General features: G+C 38.2%; 1 protein-coding gene and 1 long non-coding RNA gene across 2 annotated transcripts in view; one reads left to right on the top strand and one right to left on the bottom strand.

The window, feature by feature from the left end:
- Positions 1 to 2,782: 2,782 nt before the first annotated feature.
- On the top strand, positions 2,783 to 3,434 carry LOC139288326 (uncharacterized). Its single transcript, XR_011597434.1, has 3 exons — positions 2,783 to 2,815; positions 2,960 to 3,232; positions 3,334 to 3,434. It is a non-coding gene; the product is annotated as an uncharacterized lncRNA (long non-coding RNA).
- A 6,046-nt stretch (positions 3,435 to 9,480) lies between these two features.
- The window catches only part of nek7 (NIMA-related kinase 7), a 57,184-nt gene continuing 50,813 nt past the window's right edge, over positions 9,481 to 15,851 (bottom strand). Inside the window, exons 9-10 of the mRNA XM_070908597.1 lie at positions 13,788 to 13,901; positions 9,481 to 11,257 (exon numbers count right to left, since the gene is read on the bottom strand). Coding sequence (XP_070764698.1) covers positions 11,147 to 11,257; positions 13,788 to 13,901 — 225 coding nt within the window. The 3' untranslated portion in view covers positions 9,481 to 11,146. The remainder of the gene's footprint in view (positions 11,258 to 13,787; positions 13,902 to 15,851) is intronic.

The following is a 15,851-nucleotide window of genomic DNA, read 5'->3' as shown; positions in this document are numbered from 1 at the left end:
AAATAATCTACCATTTGTGCTTCAGTATGATCCAGCGATCTGTCCAAATTGAAACTAATTTTGCAAGGATGGGGAGGCTCTGGGTTTCAGTGCAAAGCGGTTTGCCTTCTGAAATAACAAGTGTGGCTCTTTGCTGCATTGTCATAGCAACCAGGTTGTACAGAACCTCAGATGAAAACAGTTGCTTTTTCCTCTTTTTGGCCTGACAACGCTTTGGCCCTGTAAGAAGAGTTTTATCGGTCAGATGGAAGTTGACACTTACAAAACTTACATGAAGAACGCTTGAATAAATTCACTGTTCGATGGCTTTTGTGTGTTTCTTTTTCTGCCTATTGTATGCAGTATACTGTAGTCCTTTATGACCAAATGATTTACACAATAATACATAAGTTATCTAATATTACATTTTTCATTTCTAATTATGCTACTGGCTGTGCTACACCTAGTGCAATACCTTCACCTCAGCCTCACACCACCTCACACTCTCTTTATACTGTGTCATCCCTTTATGGCCACTGCAGCACCAAAGCCAGCAAAATGTCATGAGCATGAGTATGCTCTTCAAATGGAAAAATAAATATATTATATGAATATATTTTCTCACTCTTATTTTTAGATGACATTGGCCTCCATTTTTTGACCTACCTATACGAAGAAACAATTCTAAAATAAACTACATGTGGAAACCTAGCAGTTAGCTACATGATAAACAGGTGAAAATGACGTCCATGTGTTGCAGCATTCACTAACACGTGGTTAACCCACAATCCTTTGGTGGGGGAATATTGGGCTATAGTTGTCCTGACCTACACACAATTATTTAGGTACAAACATGTAAATTGCATTCTAGTTTGTGCTCATTTCAGAAAATGTTGCTTTTGCCAAAGCAGTATGAAACGCTTCTGTTCACACAGTATGCAACTAATCTCCATTCCAAGTCCAATCCAGGAAGAAGTGTCACATTCATCTAGTGCATGGGGAATAAAAAGGCCCATTGCAGGTCGAACCCCAGATGTTTTCCCTTTCTTTTCTTAAGTGCTTTGCTTTTAAGGTGAGCTAAAGCAAACTAACAATAACTTGCTGCATCTATACCATGAGTTAAGGGTCTATAATTAGACCCTCACATCATTGGAAAATACTGAAGTGAGGATACATAGTGTTTATGCATATTATATTCATTATGCCATAAGCAGAGATGATCCATTGTCCATCTGTGATCTGTTGTAATGATGTTGTAATGTAGATGCATTTCATCTCATTTTGGGAAACAAAACAAATGGAGTCTGGAGAATTTATAGCATAAGAGGTGAAATTAGAGAAGAGCAGCACTTCTGTGTCAAGTGTTAGGATTTAGGTGAGTCAAACATTTTCTCAAGGGCTTTGCGTGTTATGGATGCAACTTTTTTTCCATCATAGTCACTGATTATGCAGTCAGTGAAACAAGAATCCTAATGTTTCCTAACAGTGAGTACTCTAAAATCATCAGTCATAGGAATAGAATCAGTTTGAATATGACATTGTCTGCAAAATTTGAAAAGAACCATCCACTGATCTTGGCTTTATAGAAATAACCTGTGAGAGTTTATCCTACAGCTTCTGTGAGAAAGCTATAGAAATTTGTCATCAAAGTTGAGGTCAGACTTGTCTTTAAATGTCAAATCAGGTTAACCTGCATCAACCCTGGTTTAATAATACTTTAGGTATTCTCTATTCTTTAGCCAATAATTAGTTTGTATATTGACTCCAATTTACTCTGTGAAGAAGCTAAGTGAGGCAGCTATTGGCGCAATGTTACACTTAAACCACTGTTGCCATAATCCTGTTGAGGTTGGCAACCTTTAGGCAACCTTGCTTGTGTTTTGCCAAAGGAAGACAGCATTACGTCCAAAAACAGGAAGTATTTGAACTCATGGCTACAGGTAATGCTCAACCTGATTCCATTTCCGCTATTCTAGCTGTAGAGTCCTACTGAACACATCCAGCTGAATGCTGCCTTTCCTGCCCTGAATATAAATTTGTTCTTGCCCAGTGCTACTATTGTTTTTTTGTTTTTTTATCACCCCTTGTACTTTTGTCTTGTTTAAACAAATGTGTAGTAGACTTAAATGAAGGGAAGGATTGACAAGTAGTTGCAACAGTTGTAACAAGAGGAAACAGGATAAATGTGGTCAAAATGTTACATGAAGCAACTTTTAAGGATGTAGAAACTAGCATTGTGATATTGTGTTGGGCCTGATTTTTGTTTTCTTGGAATGCAGATGTTTCAACCCGCTTACCTCCACACACAAATTCCATTTCAGTAACCAGCCTATCTGTCACCGCCTCAACTCCACGCAACATGACAGCAACTACTGTCATGTCTTCAGACACCTCAGAAACTGCCCTCAAACCTGCACTCACCACGCCAACCCTCACCTCAAACTCCCCAACTCAGGCACACAATTCAACTACCACGTCTGCTAATGTATTCAGCCTCAGTTTACAGTCTTTTTGGATACATTAGCGTTGCATTTGGCATGCTATTCTCCTGAAATAGTAGTTAGGCATTATATCAGGTAAGACTATTGGCAGTAAAGTATTTTGACTCCATCAACCACCTCACCCTCACCCACTGCAAACACCCCTCAAAACCAGACCTCACCTACAAGCACCATGCACCACGCACCATGGGTTACGACAGACACTTCATTTGCAAGCTGCTTTGGAAGAGAATTTAAAAGTTCTATGATCATATATTAATATTTTGTTGTTTCTTTTTCTAATCTCATTCGAATGCGTTCTCCAGCCACCACACAAGCCCCTCCAGCTCCACAGTGTGAGTATCAGCATGATTTTTTCAAGATGTAATCATCTTTACACTCATCTTTACAAACACTGTTCGACATCTACATGAACAAACTGTCATCAGGTGGTTTATATTAACTAAGAGATTTTATGATTCTGTTGATTCTGTCTGCAGGTTCTTACACTGTCACGCCCATCAAGTTTGGCTTCCAGATCAACATTACTACAAACTCTATCGCTGGTAACTACACCATACACGTTAATGAGGCGGGCCAACCAAAGACTCAGATGACATTCGACGGTCAGCACTCCAACGAAACCTCATCACATGAAATCGAACAGCTGAAGCCCTGTACTAAATATGAGCATCAACTGGCAATTATTGATAGTGATGGTACAGTAACACACTGTAAGGCCACTGGAAATGAAACTATGACAACTGAGATGAGTGAGTAAAAAGAATTCATACCATTGAATTGCATCTTAATTTTTTTTTTTTATTTAAGAAGTGAGACGGAGAGACATTTGTGCATCACTTGTGTATTTCAGGAAAAGATGACATTGAAAATGGCAACTGTACCCCTGGATATGTTTGTTACCGGAGCCATTGGAACATCAGCTCTTCATTGTCGACATCAAATAATATTCCAGCTGAGCCATGCAAAAGTGACAAGAAAACATTCTGTATCAAACCTCGTTACGATGACATTTGCACAGATTTGACTACAACCTTCACTTCAGGAAACTGTTTGAACTCTTCCTTTAGCCTCACCAAAAATATCACTGTTGGTATGTACAGTAGAGTCCTCCTGTATTTTGAATTGCATGTGGTGTAGACCTTACTTCATCATGCTTAATTCATGTACTGTTTTCTTTTTTCCACAGATTTCTTAAATCCAAGTGAAATAAAGAAGACTGTTCCCACTGGACTTCCTGCAAAAATAAATACAACACTTCCTCCAAACTGTAATGATCTCACCATTGACTACACCTGTCAGGGTGAGTGAAAAGACTAGAAGTAAAGAAACTTTGTCTGTCACCAACATTATGAATGGATTTAAGTGCAAACAGGTAGAAATTTGGACCGGCAATTTGCACTATTAGATTAGCTCACACAGAAATGACAATGAAAAATCAGTTTTACTAAAAAACTAAACCGATCTGAACTTTTGGTGTAAGAGGAAGTCGAGGTATTGCTTTGTGCACTCTGTCAATCAGCCCTGAAGAGAAGATTTAGTTATTTATCTGCTCTGAATGTGTCCACATTTGAATCTAATCTAACTCTAAAAAATACAAAACAAATACCAGTAGTTGAAGAAATGCTGTCATCCTTGTGTCTCCTCAGAACCTGGACAACTCAAACCCATGATGTTGTCTGAGCTGGAGCCCTTCACAGACTACACCTGTACTGGTCAGATCAAGCACAACAATGTCCTCATAGAAAACACAACTACGAGCCCCTTCAAGATTGACTGTGGTATGTTGATATTCACTTTACCTCACTGCAATGATGAGAACAATAAGCTTGTATCCTAAAATAACTTTGGATAAAAGGACAACACCAGATACTCAGAGTTACAGATGTCTAATGTCTTCTAACAGATCTTTCAATAAAAGACACAAAACTATTGGAAACCAATACCTCCGCTGAGTTGAGTTGGACCACGACCAGCCGGAACTGTCAAGCTGTCCTTCCTCGTCTTCCTAATCTTCGTCTTTCTTATAACTGCAGTTGTTGGCCTACTTCCAAACAGAGACCCACTAGTAAGTAAAATTATTATGGAAGTCTTAGGAGATCCTTTTACTGGTCAGTTTATCTAAATAGTGAAATATAATGTGGACATTTGAATCATCCATGGACCTACCGTGCTCCATGCTAACACTTTGGCATGCTGAGTGATTTAAATAATAAGGTGTAAATAACCAGAGATGATACAACAAGTCCCAGTTTGGCGGAGAAGATTCACACAGTTAACATGAAACATGATCCAGAAATAACACTGAAATGCCAGAGTTTGATATCCTTGTTTCCTTAGGAAGTAATTAAAAATACATATTAACTGACATTTTCATGTGTTAAGCTTCCCAGTCTGCTTGCCTAATGGCACATAATGTTTTGGCTTACAGAGCCAGAACTGGTGATCTACCAATGACATATGATTGATTGATTGATTGATTGATTGATTGATATCCGTTTTCTTGTCACTTAGTGGGTCACTTGACCAACAAAACAATCTGCTGTTGTATATTCCCTCAATTGTGTCTTTGTTGCCTTGTTATTTAATCAAACAAACAGCAAATTAAACTATGTTGCAGTTAACAAACATCCATCAGGAGGAACATGTGTTATTACTGGACTGCAACCTTACACACAGTATACCTGCAAAGTCCAACCCATCTACAACCAGGAAAGAGTTGGCACATCAGTTAAAATTACATTCAAGACTAAGAGTGGAGGTAAGTGTCACAAAAAATGACCTTTTGGAGAAGTCAACATCTATATAATACAAAAAAAGTTTATTTAAATATTTATTAAGGTTATTTATTTCGCATGTTGCTGAATATCCTGTTAAGACCACACAGCAACTCTATCATGTGACCGACTATCCCTCGGAAAGGACACAAGAGCAAGAAATATGATTACGAAATGACACAAGTTTACTGAAATCAATTATTTAGAAATTGTTTAAGCTAATTATAGTAATTATTATTCTAAATGCAACTTATTCTATTCATTATCATTCTGTCAATGATGTAATTTATCTGATTCTTTATCCTGTCTGTCATTTTTAACAAATGGTGTTAAATGCTGATAATCAGACAGCATATCATTCCCTGATACTAATACCAATATACATTATGTAGGCCTACAGTATAAGAACATCCCACTTCAAGTCATTATAATGCTCCAGTCATTAGTGAAGTAGGGGCCATGTACACAATATGTACCAGGAATACACAATAATGATAGACTTCAAATTCCAATAACAGTGTTATTCTCTGTGATTGTAGAAATCTGCCAGCTTCAGTCACTTCTGACCTGCTTGTTTATCACAGGTGCTGCAGTGAATTGTACTTTGAATTCCATTTTTTTAAATGTACTTTTTTTATTCCATTTACTTATTTGTCTGCTCATCATACACCATCTCATAATTCAATTCTTTCCTGCTTTAACAGTTTCCCTTTTGTGATACCAATATTTTACGAATGACTATTAAACATGTGCCACCTAACATTAAATTAACTCCAACCCCAACACATAACAGCTGTTTAAAAAAGTACAATGTAAAAATCAGAGACTTACATAATACAGAATAATAACTCATTTTCTGATCTTTTTATACTTGTTTTACTTTGAGTTGAATCATTTTCAAAGTTAATTTAATTATCTTTCTTTGTGCATTTTGTATTTGTATCACTACTGAAAACCTACTGCAAATGCTAATCAGTGTTAAAAGTGCTGTTTTAGGAAACTAAAGTATCACTTGTGAGTGCTAACTGTGAGTAAGCATAGAGTGTTGTATCTAAAGGAAAATGTGTTGTTTTTCTTCACTCTCTTACAGTACCAGAAGAAATTACTGACCTGGCGGTGTATGTTCCAGAGCATAATGTGATCAGAGTAACCTGTGGTCCTCCAAAAAGTTTTAATGGACCTCAGAACAAATACATTGCACGTCTTCATGATGGCAGCAACACTGTGGAAAAGACTGAAGACAAATGCAAGTTTGAATTCGTAGATCTTAGCTACTCTACGGCCTACACATTGAAGGTTTGTATAATCCTGAATAATTTCAGCTTTATTCCTCATATTTTTTCAAATGCTATAATTCCTGATTAAGGGATTCTCTGTCTTTCCAGGTGACTGCTTTCAACGGAGCTCATGAGGGCAACCCCAAGGAAGCTGAAGTTAACACTCTCTGTATGTGCAGTTTTAATTAGTGCCACAAATTGTCTCACATTGTTCAGTTCAATCATTTGACACATTTTGCTCTCACATACAGTACACGTCTATTTCTATACATTATATCTTTGACACACACACACACATATATATATATATATATAATGCCTCCACTTCACTATTATTTTCCCAACATTTTACAGACAATGACAAAGCTCTCATTGGGTTTCTGGTCATTATCATCATCATGTGTGTGGTCCTGGCTGTGGTGATCTACAAGATCTACGTTCACAGGTGCAGAAAGATCATTTCACATCTCACCACCTGTTTGACTGTCACATTGTCTCTGGTTTGTTTTACAGTTGTCGTTCTGAGTTTTAATCTACAGTACAGGAGCACTTGTTGTTCTTTAAATGAGATTTGTAAAGAAAGAGTGAAAGTGAACTATTAAATATGTTTAGTTTACCCATTATTTATGTCTTCAATCCTTTTATGTGTCTATAATTTTATTCTATAAAACCAATCTTCACTATTTTCTCCACAGTCATGGAAATGAAGATGAAATAAGTGAGTAGACTTTAGCTTTTTTGTTTTTCAATAATAATCTTTGAGTAAGTTAACAGTCATTCAGCAGCTACACATTATTAATGATGTTTTAGCTGTTACATCACCTGTTATCTTGCAATATTTATATTGATTGAAAGATCATCCATCAGGAATTCTGTATTAGAGCACAACAGCATTTCTGCAGGACTACTGCAAATCATATCAACCTGTAGTTTTAAAGCAACTTGGACTAAATCCCATTGTAGTGTGCACTGTAGTTTGATGAGTCGGTAATTTCAGGTTTTTCAGCTTCTGCAGTTTACGTCAATGTGCCTTGTAAAGACGGATGCTGATGAAGATGGGCCTGAAGCAGCAGCCAACCAAATCATCATTTACTCCTTTTAATTTGTTCTGTAAGCAGTTGGCATTTTAATCTGTTTACACTGTTGGATAATACATCTATTCTATATCTAACAATTCTACCAATAAACAATAAACACAAAAATGACAACAAAGTCTATAGTTCAATTAATACAAGATCATCCCAGTTTTCCTCCACATGCAGATGATAAATGCCCACATCTGGATTATTCTATGCAACCACTAGTATCCCAAAATCCATTGTGGTCTCACTGGTTAAATGGCTTATTCAGGCATTCCTTGTCAACTTCTCAAGTCAGGAAATATCACATGACATCATATTTGCTAGGTATGTATGTTCAGATGGCCTTCTATCAAAAGGAACTATTAGTTTAGTTATTCTATTACTATAAATAATACATATCACATGAACTTCTAAACCAATAAATGTTCACTGCAGGATGTAAATTTGTTCTAGTATCAGTCTGGATGATGTTGTTTATCACGGTGTGTTACAGAAAAAATGGAAGTTATATGAATATACTTACCATTAAGCCTGTATCATTTGCCAGTTGTCCATCAATGCACTACGTCCCAACTCTTGCTGTAAATTCAGGTAACATGAAACACTGATATTTACACTTTGTTGGTGGGAGGAGGCACACGCTCATTCTGACCTTTCGAGTTTAGTGCTTCGTTACAAATGACCCAACTGGTCTGACACTGTTATTGCTGTGGCTCTGCAACTGAATGACACTGACCGGGCTTTATAATGTTTGGCATCGCATAAACATTTGAAGCGTGTCCTTATTTATTACTGCATTTCTTGACAATCAAGTGATGCTCCAGTCAAACAGTGATGCCGGTTTGGAAGATCAGATCAGATGTGAAACTCATTAAAACCTGTTTAAGAGCTCCAAGTACTCACTGCAGTGTCCAAAAGAAATTTGAAGGCTTTATTGCATTTAGTTAACATACACGGTGTTTGTGATGAGGGTCTTTAGTTTTACATGAAATGTTCAGAAAACAACCAAACTACCAAAACAATAAATATTAATTCCAATATTTGACTTTTTGGAAAACCCCTGGACTCTTCAATACCAACTTCAGGGGACATGTGGGAAAGTTAACTGAGCCAAGGTAAAAGGCTGGGGCACAGGAGAACATTGTCATGTGTTAAAGTGACTTAATAATGTGTGTTATGAACAAACCCCTATTAAGGATTTAAAACAAACAAAAAAATACCCTGGATCTCCGTTTCTGTGCGTAAACAGAGAACGAAACCATTACTGCACAGATTTTAAGGCAATGCAACCTGACTTTACACCTCATATTGCATGTTCTTAACTAACAAGGCAACGGATAAATGCAAGATATATGCATTTGGTGGACATTGCAATGTCTTCTGACATCATATCATAAAACAACAACCATTTAATTATTTTCTCTGGGCTGTTTTCCTTATAACTGACTATGGTGCTTTGGTATTGTGAAAGGCCGTCAATGGAAATGCGTTTTTCGAGTAAATACTAAAGAATAAGATTTTTTTTGGTATTTCGCTGTTAAATACTACCAATTTCTTTAAGCAATTCTGTATAGCATCAAAACTTAATATCTAAAAAGTGCTTTAAAGCAATACTAAAACGTTTTGGAGCTATACAGAGATAAGAGATAAACAGAAGATAAACAGCACTGTGGGTGAAGATGATGAAAAATTAAGATAATTACCGAAATGGAAAACATTTTTACAGTAGTGGGAGAGAAAAGCAATATGAAACAAATGAAAACAAAAATTGCAAACACTGTATTTGCAAGTCAAATAACTACTATCAACATACTATCAAAATATTCTGTTGACCAAAACAAAATAACTTACATTTTCTTGCACCTAAAAGCTTTGATTTTGTACGTAACACATTATTAAATGTTAATTAACAAAAAAAACATGAGAAACATGGGCATACATGTACAATAATTACTGTAATAATGACCAGTTAACAGGCTATTTTATAATGCTAAAAGAGAATTCATAAGACACAGAAATAAAGCGTTACCAATCATTGTTTACTTACTATACCTTTCATGTGGTATCATTGTCATTATGTAAACCAGTGGTAGTCAGTGCTGGTCGTGTGTGACCCACTGGTGTAAACCTATTCACTGCAAAAAGGGTCACTAAAACCTGACAGTATTAAAACTATAGGAACTTCTTCAATATGTACAGTACAACAAAATGAGTCCCATTGGTCTTAAAAAGTCTGATATACTTTTCATAAAAGATTCCTTAACATATATATGAACTGCTCTCTCTATATGTGACTTTTCTCTTTGGTATCTCAACTGAGCTGTGATTCACTCATGACGTGGACGGCTTCACAAGGCAAGGATCTGCTATCTCTTCAACACACTTGTTACCGAACAAGACAACTACACTGCAAACCTACACAGCTACATTAACAACAACAGAAACTTTCTGGTAGGTCGAATGCATCCACTGGATCATGATGAGAACGATGTGTTTTGACTTTTTTCATGTCTTCATTGAGATTTTACCAGCCCTAAAACACCTTGCAATATGTAATAGCAGTATACCTTCCTTAAGTTGAACCAAGGAGGAAATATTTTGGTGTCAGTGAGTAAGGTAAAGAACAGACGTAAAACTGCTTTTGTTACAGCTTCTACTACTCCTTCTAGGCTGTCAAAAAAGAGACATTCTGAATTTTTTAAAGACAATACATAGGTGTCAAAATGACTTACATTCAAAGTGTTGTGAAGACATTTGCCCATGTTCTCCCCCCAGCATGTCTCTAGTCTACCCTCTAAATGATCCTTCCCTTCCTAATACATTCATAAGAAATGATCACCCTGCCAGCCTTCCAGTACCAGGGTAAAAAAAGTGCAACACAACAACGCTTCAACCATCAATAACACTCTATTACGTCTCTCAGTTTGTCTGCCATTGAGTGAAAATCTCTTCACTCCAATTTTACCATTCTTCTCAAAGTTTTCATGGTCTTTTTTGTACCATTCACTGACCATAGGTCTCACGAGAACCACCAAATGCCTACAAGGTCATGTTTAAGGATAGTTGCATTGATTAACTGTTTTGAGGATAGTTATGGGTAACACCTAACTTTGCCTTTTTTTCTTCAACTAATTTTACAAATTTCCAGTATATCTGCTTTAAATAGCATCTGCTCAAGAACACCTTTACTTCACTACATGAAAATACAGAGGACATGCGTTTTAAAGCCATAGCAACAAACACATCAGTGAGCTACAAAACACTGATTTTCAGTGCTGTAATATTATTGAACTCTAAGCAATGGGAGGTCCATCTGACAAAAAGAAAGTATAATCTCTATAATCTTTATCCTAGGGCAGAAAAGGTCACCTTGAAAATACAAGTATATTACACGTACTACTTATCACAAGGAGATAAACTCTGGAGTTAGTTATTGTATAAAAGCTGACAGATGTGTACAAGTCCAGCATGAAAAGCAAGAAGGGACGTGGGGAGGAGTTCTGCAAGCCATAGTGTGTGTAACTCTGGGCTTAGCTGCCCTGTGTCATGTTCTGCATGTGTTTGGCAATGTCGTACACGTAGGCGATGTCCGGCCTCTTCTCCGGGTCAGGGTTGATGCACATATCTACCAACTTCCTCAGCTGGTGAGAGGGACAGGGGAGGGGGAGGCGGGGTGTTGGTTGGGAGGTAAAGAGAGAAATAATATAGTCAATGACACTGTAGTATGACCGAACTGTGCTCCAGAAATGAACAAACTCCTGCTAACAGGGACCTGCTTGTCTTTTAATGCCCACTAGATGAGCTTTTTCCATAATAACAATAACAAGGCAACAAGTAATCGAGCTGAGACAAAGACGTGAGGCTGGGTTAGCGCACTAATCGCTTATTGGTCTGCTGAATCCACTTTTACCTCAGCCCACACACGCAAGCACGCACGCCCGCACGCCCGCACGCACACACACACTGCTGCCACTCCATTGCCATCCGGAGACAGCACTTACACTTGAAGCCGAGCGAAGCGGCTGATTGGAGCAGATAGATAGACAGGCTCGCAGGCGGAACAGCCACCGCCATCATTAAAAAAAAAAAAGAAGAGAATAAAAGATGGAGAGGAAAGAAAAAAAAAAACATCTACGCGGGGTCGCTATGGTAACTGTCTGCCGACTTCCTGGCCGCTGTTGCGTGGCACCGGCTTGGACGAGTTCTCGTCAGCCGCTGTGTTTATATATATGTGTGTGTGTGTGTGTGTGTGAGAGAGAGAAAGTGAGAGAAAGATGCAAATTCAGACAGTCTGAGAATTAGTCCCACAGAATGGAGATGGAGGGGGGGGAAGAGAAGAGATGCAGATATGTAAAATATTCATGCGCTTCTTTGCATGGCGAGTGGGATGGGGGAGTAGGGGGGGAGGGGGGGGTGTCAGGTGGAGGGAAGGGGGAGTCGGAGCTAGTGAAGGGAGGCGTGGGGGGGAAGCATAGACGGAGATGGTTAAATGACACAACAAAGATGAGCAGCTGACAGTTTGCTGCCGATCCTTCAGGAGCATTGTTTACATCCAGACAGGCGCTGCAGGCTCCCCCCTCATCTCCGTCTCTCCATCGCCCTGTCTCTCGCTCTATCATTCCCTCTCTCTTTCGCTTTGTCTCCCTTTCTCCTGGATGGGGGTGACATGTGGGGCAACGCTGAAGCTCAGCATGGTGTGTGTGTGTGTGTGTGTGTGTGTGTGTGGAGAGGAAGCTCTTGTAACAAAATATACACTTACACAATTGCTCCTGCACATATGAAAACACACAGACACTACAGAGGCTTGAGACACCTCAAGCCTTCATCAGCCTAATGAAGTTAATATCACAGTATAATAAAAGCCTCTCTCTCTCTCAGGGTCTACTATTTGACTAGAGAGACGTGAATAAGGATACCCACTTAAAATTAGCCACTGTGGACTTACGTATGCAGATAGTCGAGTGGAAGGTATGGACATAAAGGACACAATAGGTTGAGCACTTTTTTGTTTTAAGGACCATGCCAGTATGTTTCAAGGTTTGGGTCCCATACGTATATAACATGTATGCTTTACATTTTAGCTAACATTACATGCAAAAAGATTAGCTGTGACGTAAAATATGTGTCATTTAGAGCTGAATTTGTTTTTGAAAATTTGTTGAGTAATCGATTTGTTGATAGACAGAAAATTACTTACCATAATTTTGATAATTCTTTAACAGTGAATTTATTGTAAAAGTAGAAAATGTGAAACATTTTCTGACATTTCATACACAATAACTAAATTATTATTAAATTATTCAAAAAGCATTGGATATATGAATCAATAATGTTTACATATTGTATACGGTCTGAAACACAAAAGCTAGTAAGTTCCTTTAAATAGATCACACATGAGCGATAAGACTTTCTGCTTTGCAGGGAAACGTTGTAGTAATTGTTAATGATCAAGCAACACAATAACTTACAAAGCTTTAGTAGTGTAATGGATACGTGGATCTAATACCTGCACTATATGTGCGTGTGTGCCTGTGAGTCAGTGTCTGAGATATTTACATGTGCGTACACTTGATTTAATATATTTAAAGAGAAAGAGGCAGAAATGTTAGGAAAAAAATGCAATCCACACAAAGAGGGCATGCAAACACAAAGCCATGCACATTCATACACACGTCATCAGCAATCAGCAATAAGACAATCTTTAACCGCAGCCCGACTTCATTACATTTTTGTGCATGGGTAAGTCTACGCAGAAATACAGCAGATGATTTAACATTTTGTCAGGGAAACATGACACTCTAGCCCATTTAGTTTCACCCCACTTTGTAGCATGGCCAGATGCTTTTGATATGTGCATTTAATTTTCAAACGGTTAAAATCATAGCTGGTCTTTTGATCACAGAGTAAAATCATACTGTGCTGTAGCTCAGACAGTTGGGTGGATTTCACTTACATATAAAAAAAAACACACAAGTAAAAATCAGCAAACTGGCACAGAGAAAGAGGAACCGGCCACCATGGCTTAAAACAGTAGTTCCCTTAAAAGATATTAAGAATTTCCTAATTTCTTTCTTTTTAAGGAGCTCAGGACTCGAGACTATCATGAGTCCTTTTAAAACATGTCCATACCTACTTACCATTGCAGTAAAAGGCAACTGACACAGTGCTTACCTCCTCTGAGTAGTGATCTGAGGGAAGAGGGGGGTAGTCACACTGTTCTATCTTCTTACAGAGGGAGTAAAGGTTCATCTTATCCCCATAGAATGGACTCTGTAGGGCTGCCATCTGAAATATAAAGATATGAGGAAACAGGGAAAGGAAATGTAGAGAGAAAAAGGGAGAAGACACGAGTGTGAGAGAACAAAGTAAAAACGTGAAACACCCAGTCAAAATTTCAACAGGTGCTATGCAGAGGACACCGTGTTAAAAGTAGAAGCTGCACCGTTTACTGCTGTCGAGGTACAGGGAGTGCTTGGGTGTGAGAGGCAAATGAAGCCAGACAACAAGTCGATATGTTTTGTGTACATTTCAAATCAGTACACACTTTGTAGTGGAATGAGGGGTGGTCTAAAATTCAAGTGAACCAAAACAGAAAAGTCCATGAAAGCTTCTCTTGGCTCGTGTGTTTTCCTCTAGTTTGCTGGCCCTTTCTGCTGCACTGCTTCGAAAACTCAGTGATGACAATGAGAGGAAATATACAGTTGAGAAAGGAAGAGGAGAGTGTGAGGAGTGAGGGGTGCAGGCATATGAGAGTGGGGAATTTTTCAGTTTGCTGGAGCAGCGAGAAAACTGTATCCTCCGGAAAACAAATGCAAGCGAGCAGAGCAGAGGAGAGGAGAGGCAGATGGGAATGGTGAGGAAGAGTGGAAAGGATAAGGGGGCTTTTGCTGAGTGGAAAGAGGTGAAGAATCCCTCCTGACTTTCTTGAAAATATAGCATTTTTGCCAGGCTTAGTGACTGACTCACTTCCTATAAATGTGCATGCGCAAGGTGAAGCCTGCAGCAGACTTGCATAACAAGCACATTATAGTCTTAGTTTTTCTGATTCAGTGCTTTTAAAATAAACACTACATCAGGCTTGTGTGTTGGGCCAAATTGCATTCGTAATGACAAATAAACATTGTTGGAATTGCTGTCAGTGTTTAAGATGACGATGATAGGAGTATTACACAGTAAGAGGCGGGTTGCAGTAAATGTATAGCTAACATGGTATCAAAGGGGTTTTCTCCTCTGGGCAGAACACAGCGTTGTCTTGTCTGCAAAAGGCTGCACAGTCAAATCCGTACACTGTATGTGAAATCCATATTCCAATTTATTTTATTATTTATACGTTATATTAACGTACACCGCCCCTGTCCCCCCTGCGTTAACGCACACACCCCCTGTTGGACACTTTATTTTGGTCACTGCACTGTTTGCTATTTATCTTATCTTATTCTTTTACCTTTATATTTTTACATGCTTGTTGTCTGTCAGATTATATGTTATATGTTAAAAAAAATGTAGCATCATCAGACCATGGCAAATTCCTTGTAATGTATGTTACTTGGCAATAAACAGTTTCTGATTCTGATTTCATGCCCTGCACCTGTTTTTAGGGCAGAGGGCATTTCTGAGCACCTTGAGGTGTTGCTGCATATCTCAATGACTTACAGAAGAGAGGAAAAGTCCTTTGGACCAATGTGAAACAGGATCTTGGACCATTAATGGACAGTTTCAGTTTTTCTCACAGGGTCTGTCTGCAGTTTTGTTTCAGTTCTTGATTAAAGTTTTCTTTTTAGATGTGGTAAATGATAGCAGACAAGTGGCGATGAAGTGGAAAAGAGAGCAGGCATTACTATAAAAGGACAAGATAAAGAAAGCAACATCACAAGTTTATGATGGTGTTCGGATGAAATTTTGATGCAAATGATTTTCTTTTACCTTTTTTTCCAGGTGTTCCTATGTTATTATCAGAACATGTACAGTATGTGTTTGACTGTTAATTGGTAGCATGAAAGAACAATGTGTTCACATATGGATCCAAGAGGAATCCTTCCATACAAAATACAGCAGGTGAGTGTGAATGTGCCACCTTCCACAATATCACGCACAATAGAGACTAAATATTTACGTGTAAATATGTCCATAAAGGAAATAGAGGCAGAATAACAGAAGCTGTCTTTCAGTTACAGTGGGGACAGGCTATCCTGTGCCATGGAGAATATGAACATTTTTACACCAATCAAGGACAAC

Source organism: Enoplosus armatus, chromosome 7 (assembly GCF_043641665.1).
Source record: "Enoplosus armatus isolate fEnoArm2 chromosome 7, fEnoArm2.hap1, whole genome shotgun sequence".
Classification (NCBI taxonomy): Eukaryota; Metazoa; Chordata; class Actinopteri; order Centrarchiformes; family Enoplosidae; genus Enoplosus; species Enoplosus armatus.
The sequence above is the reverse complement of the archived record's forward strand: the minus strand, read 5'-3'. Positions and strand labels throughout refer to the sequence as shown.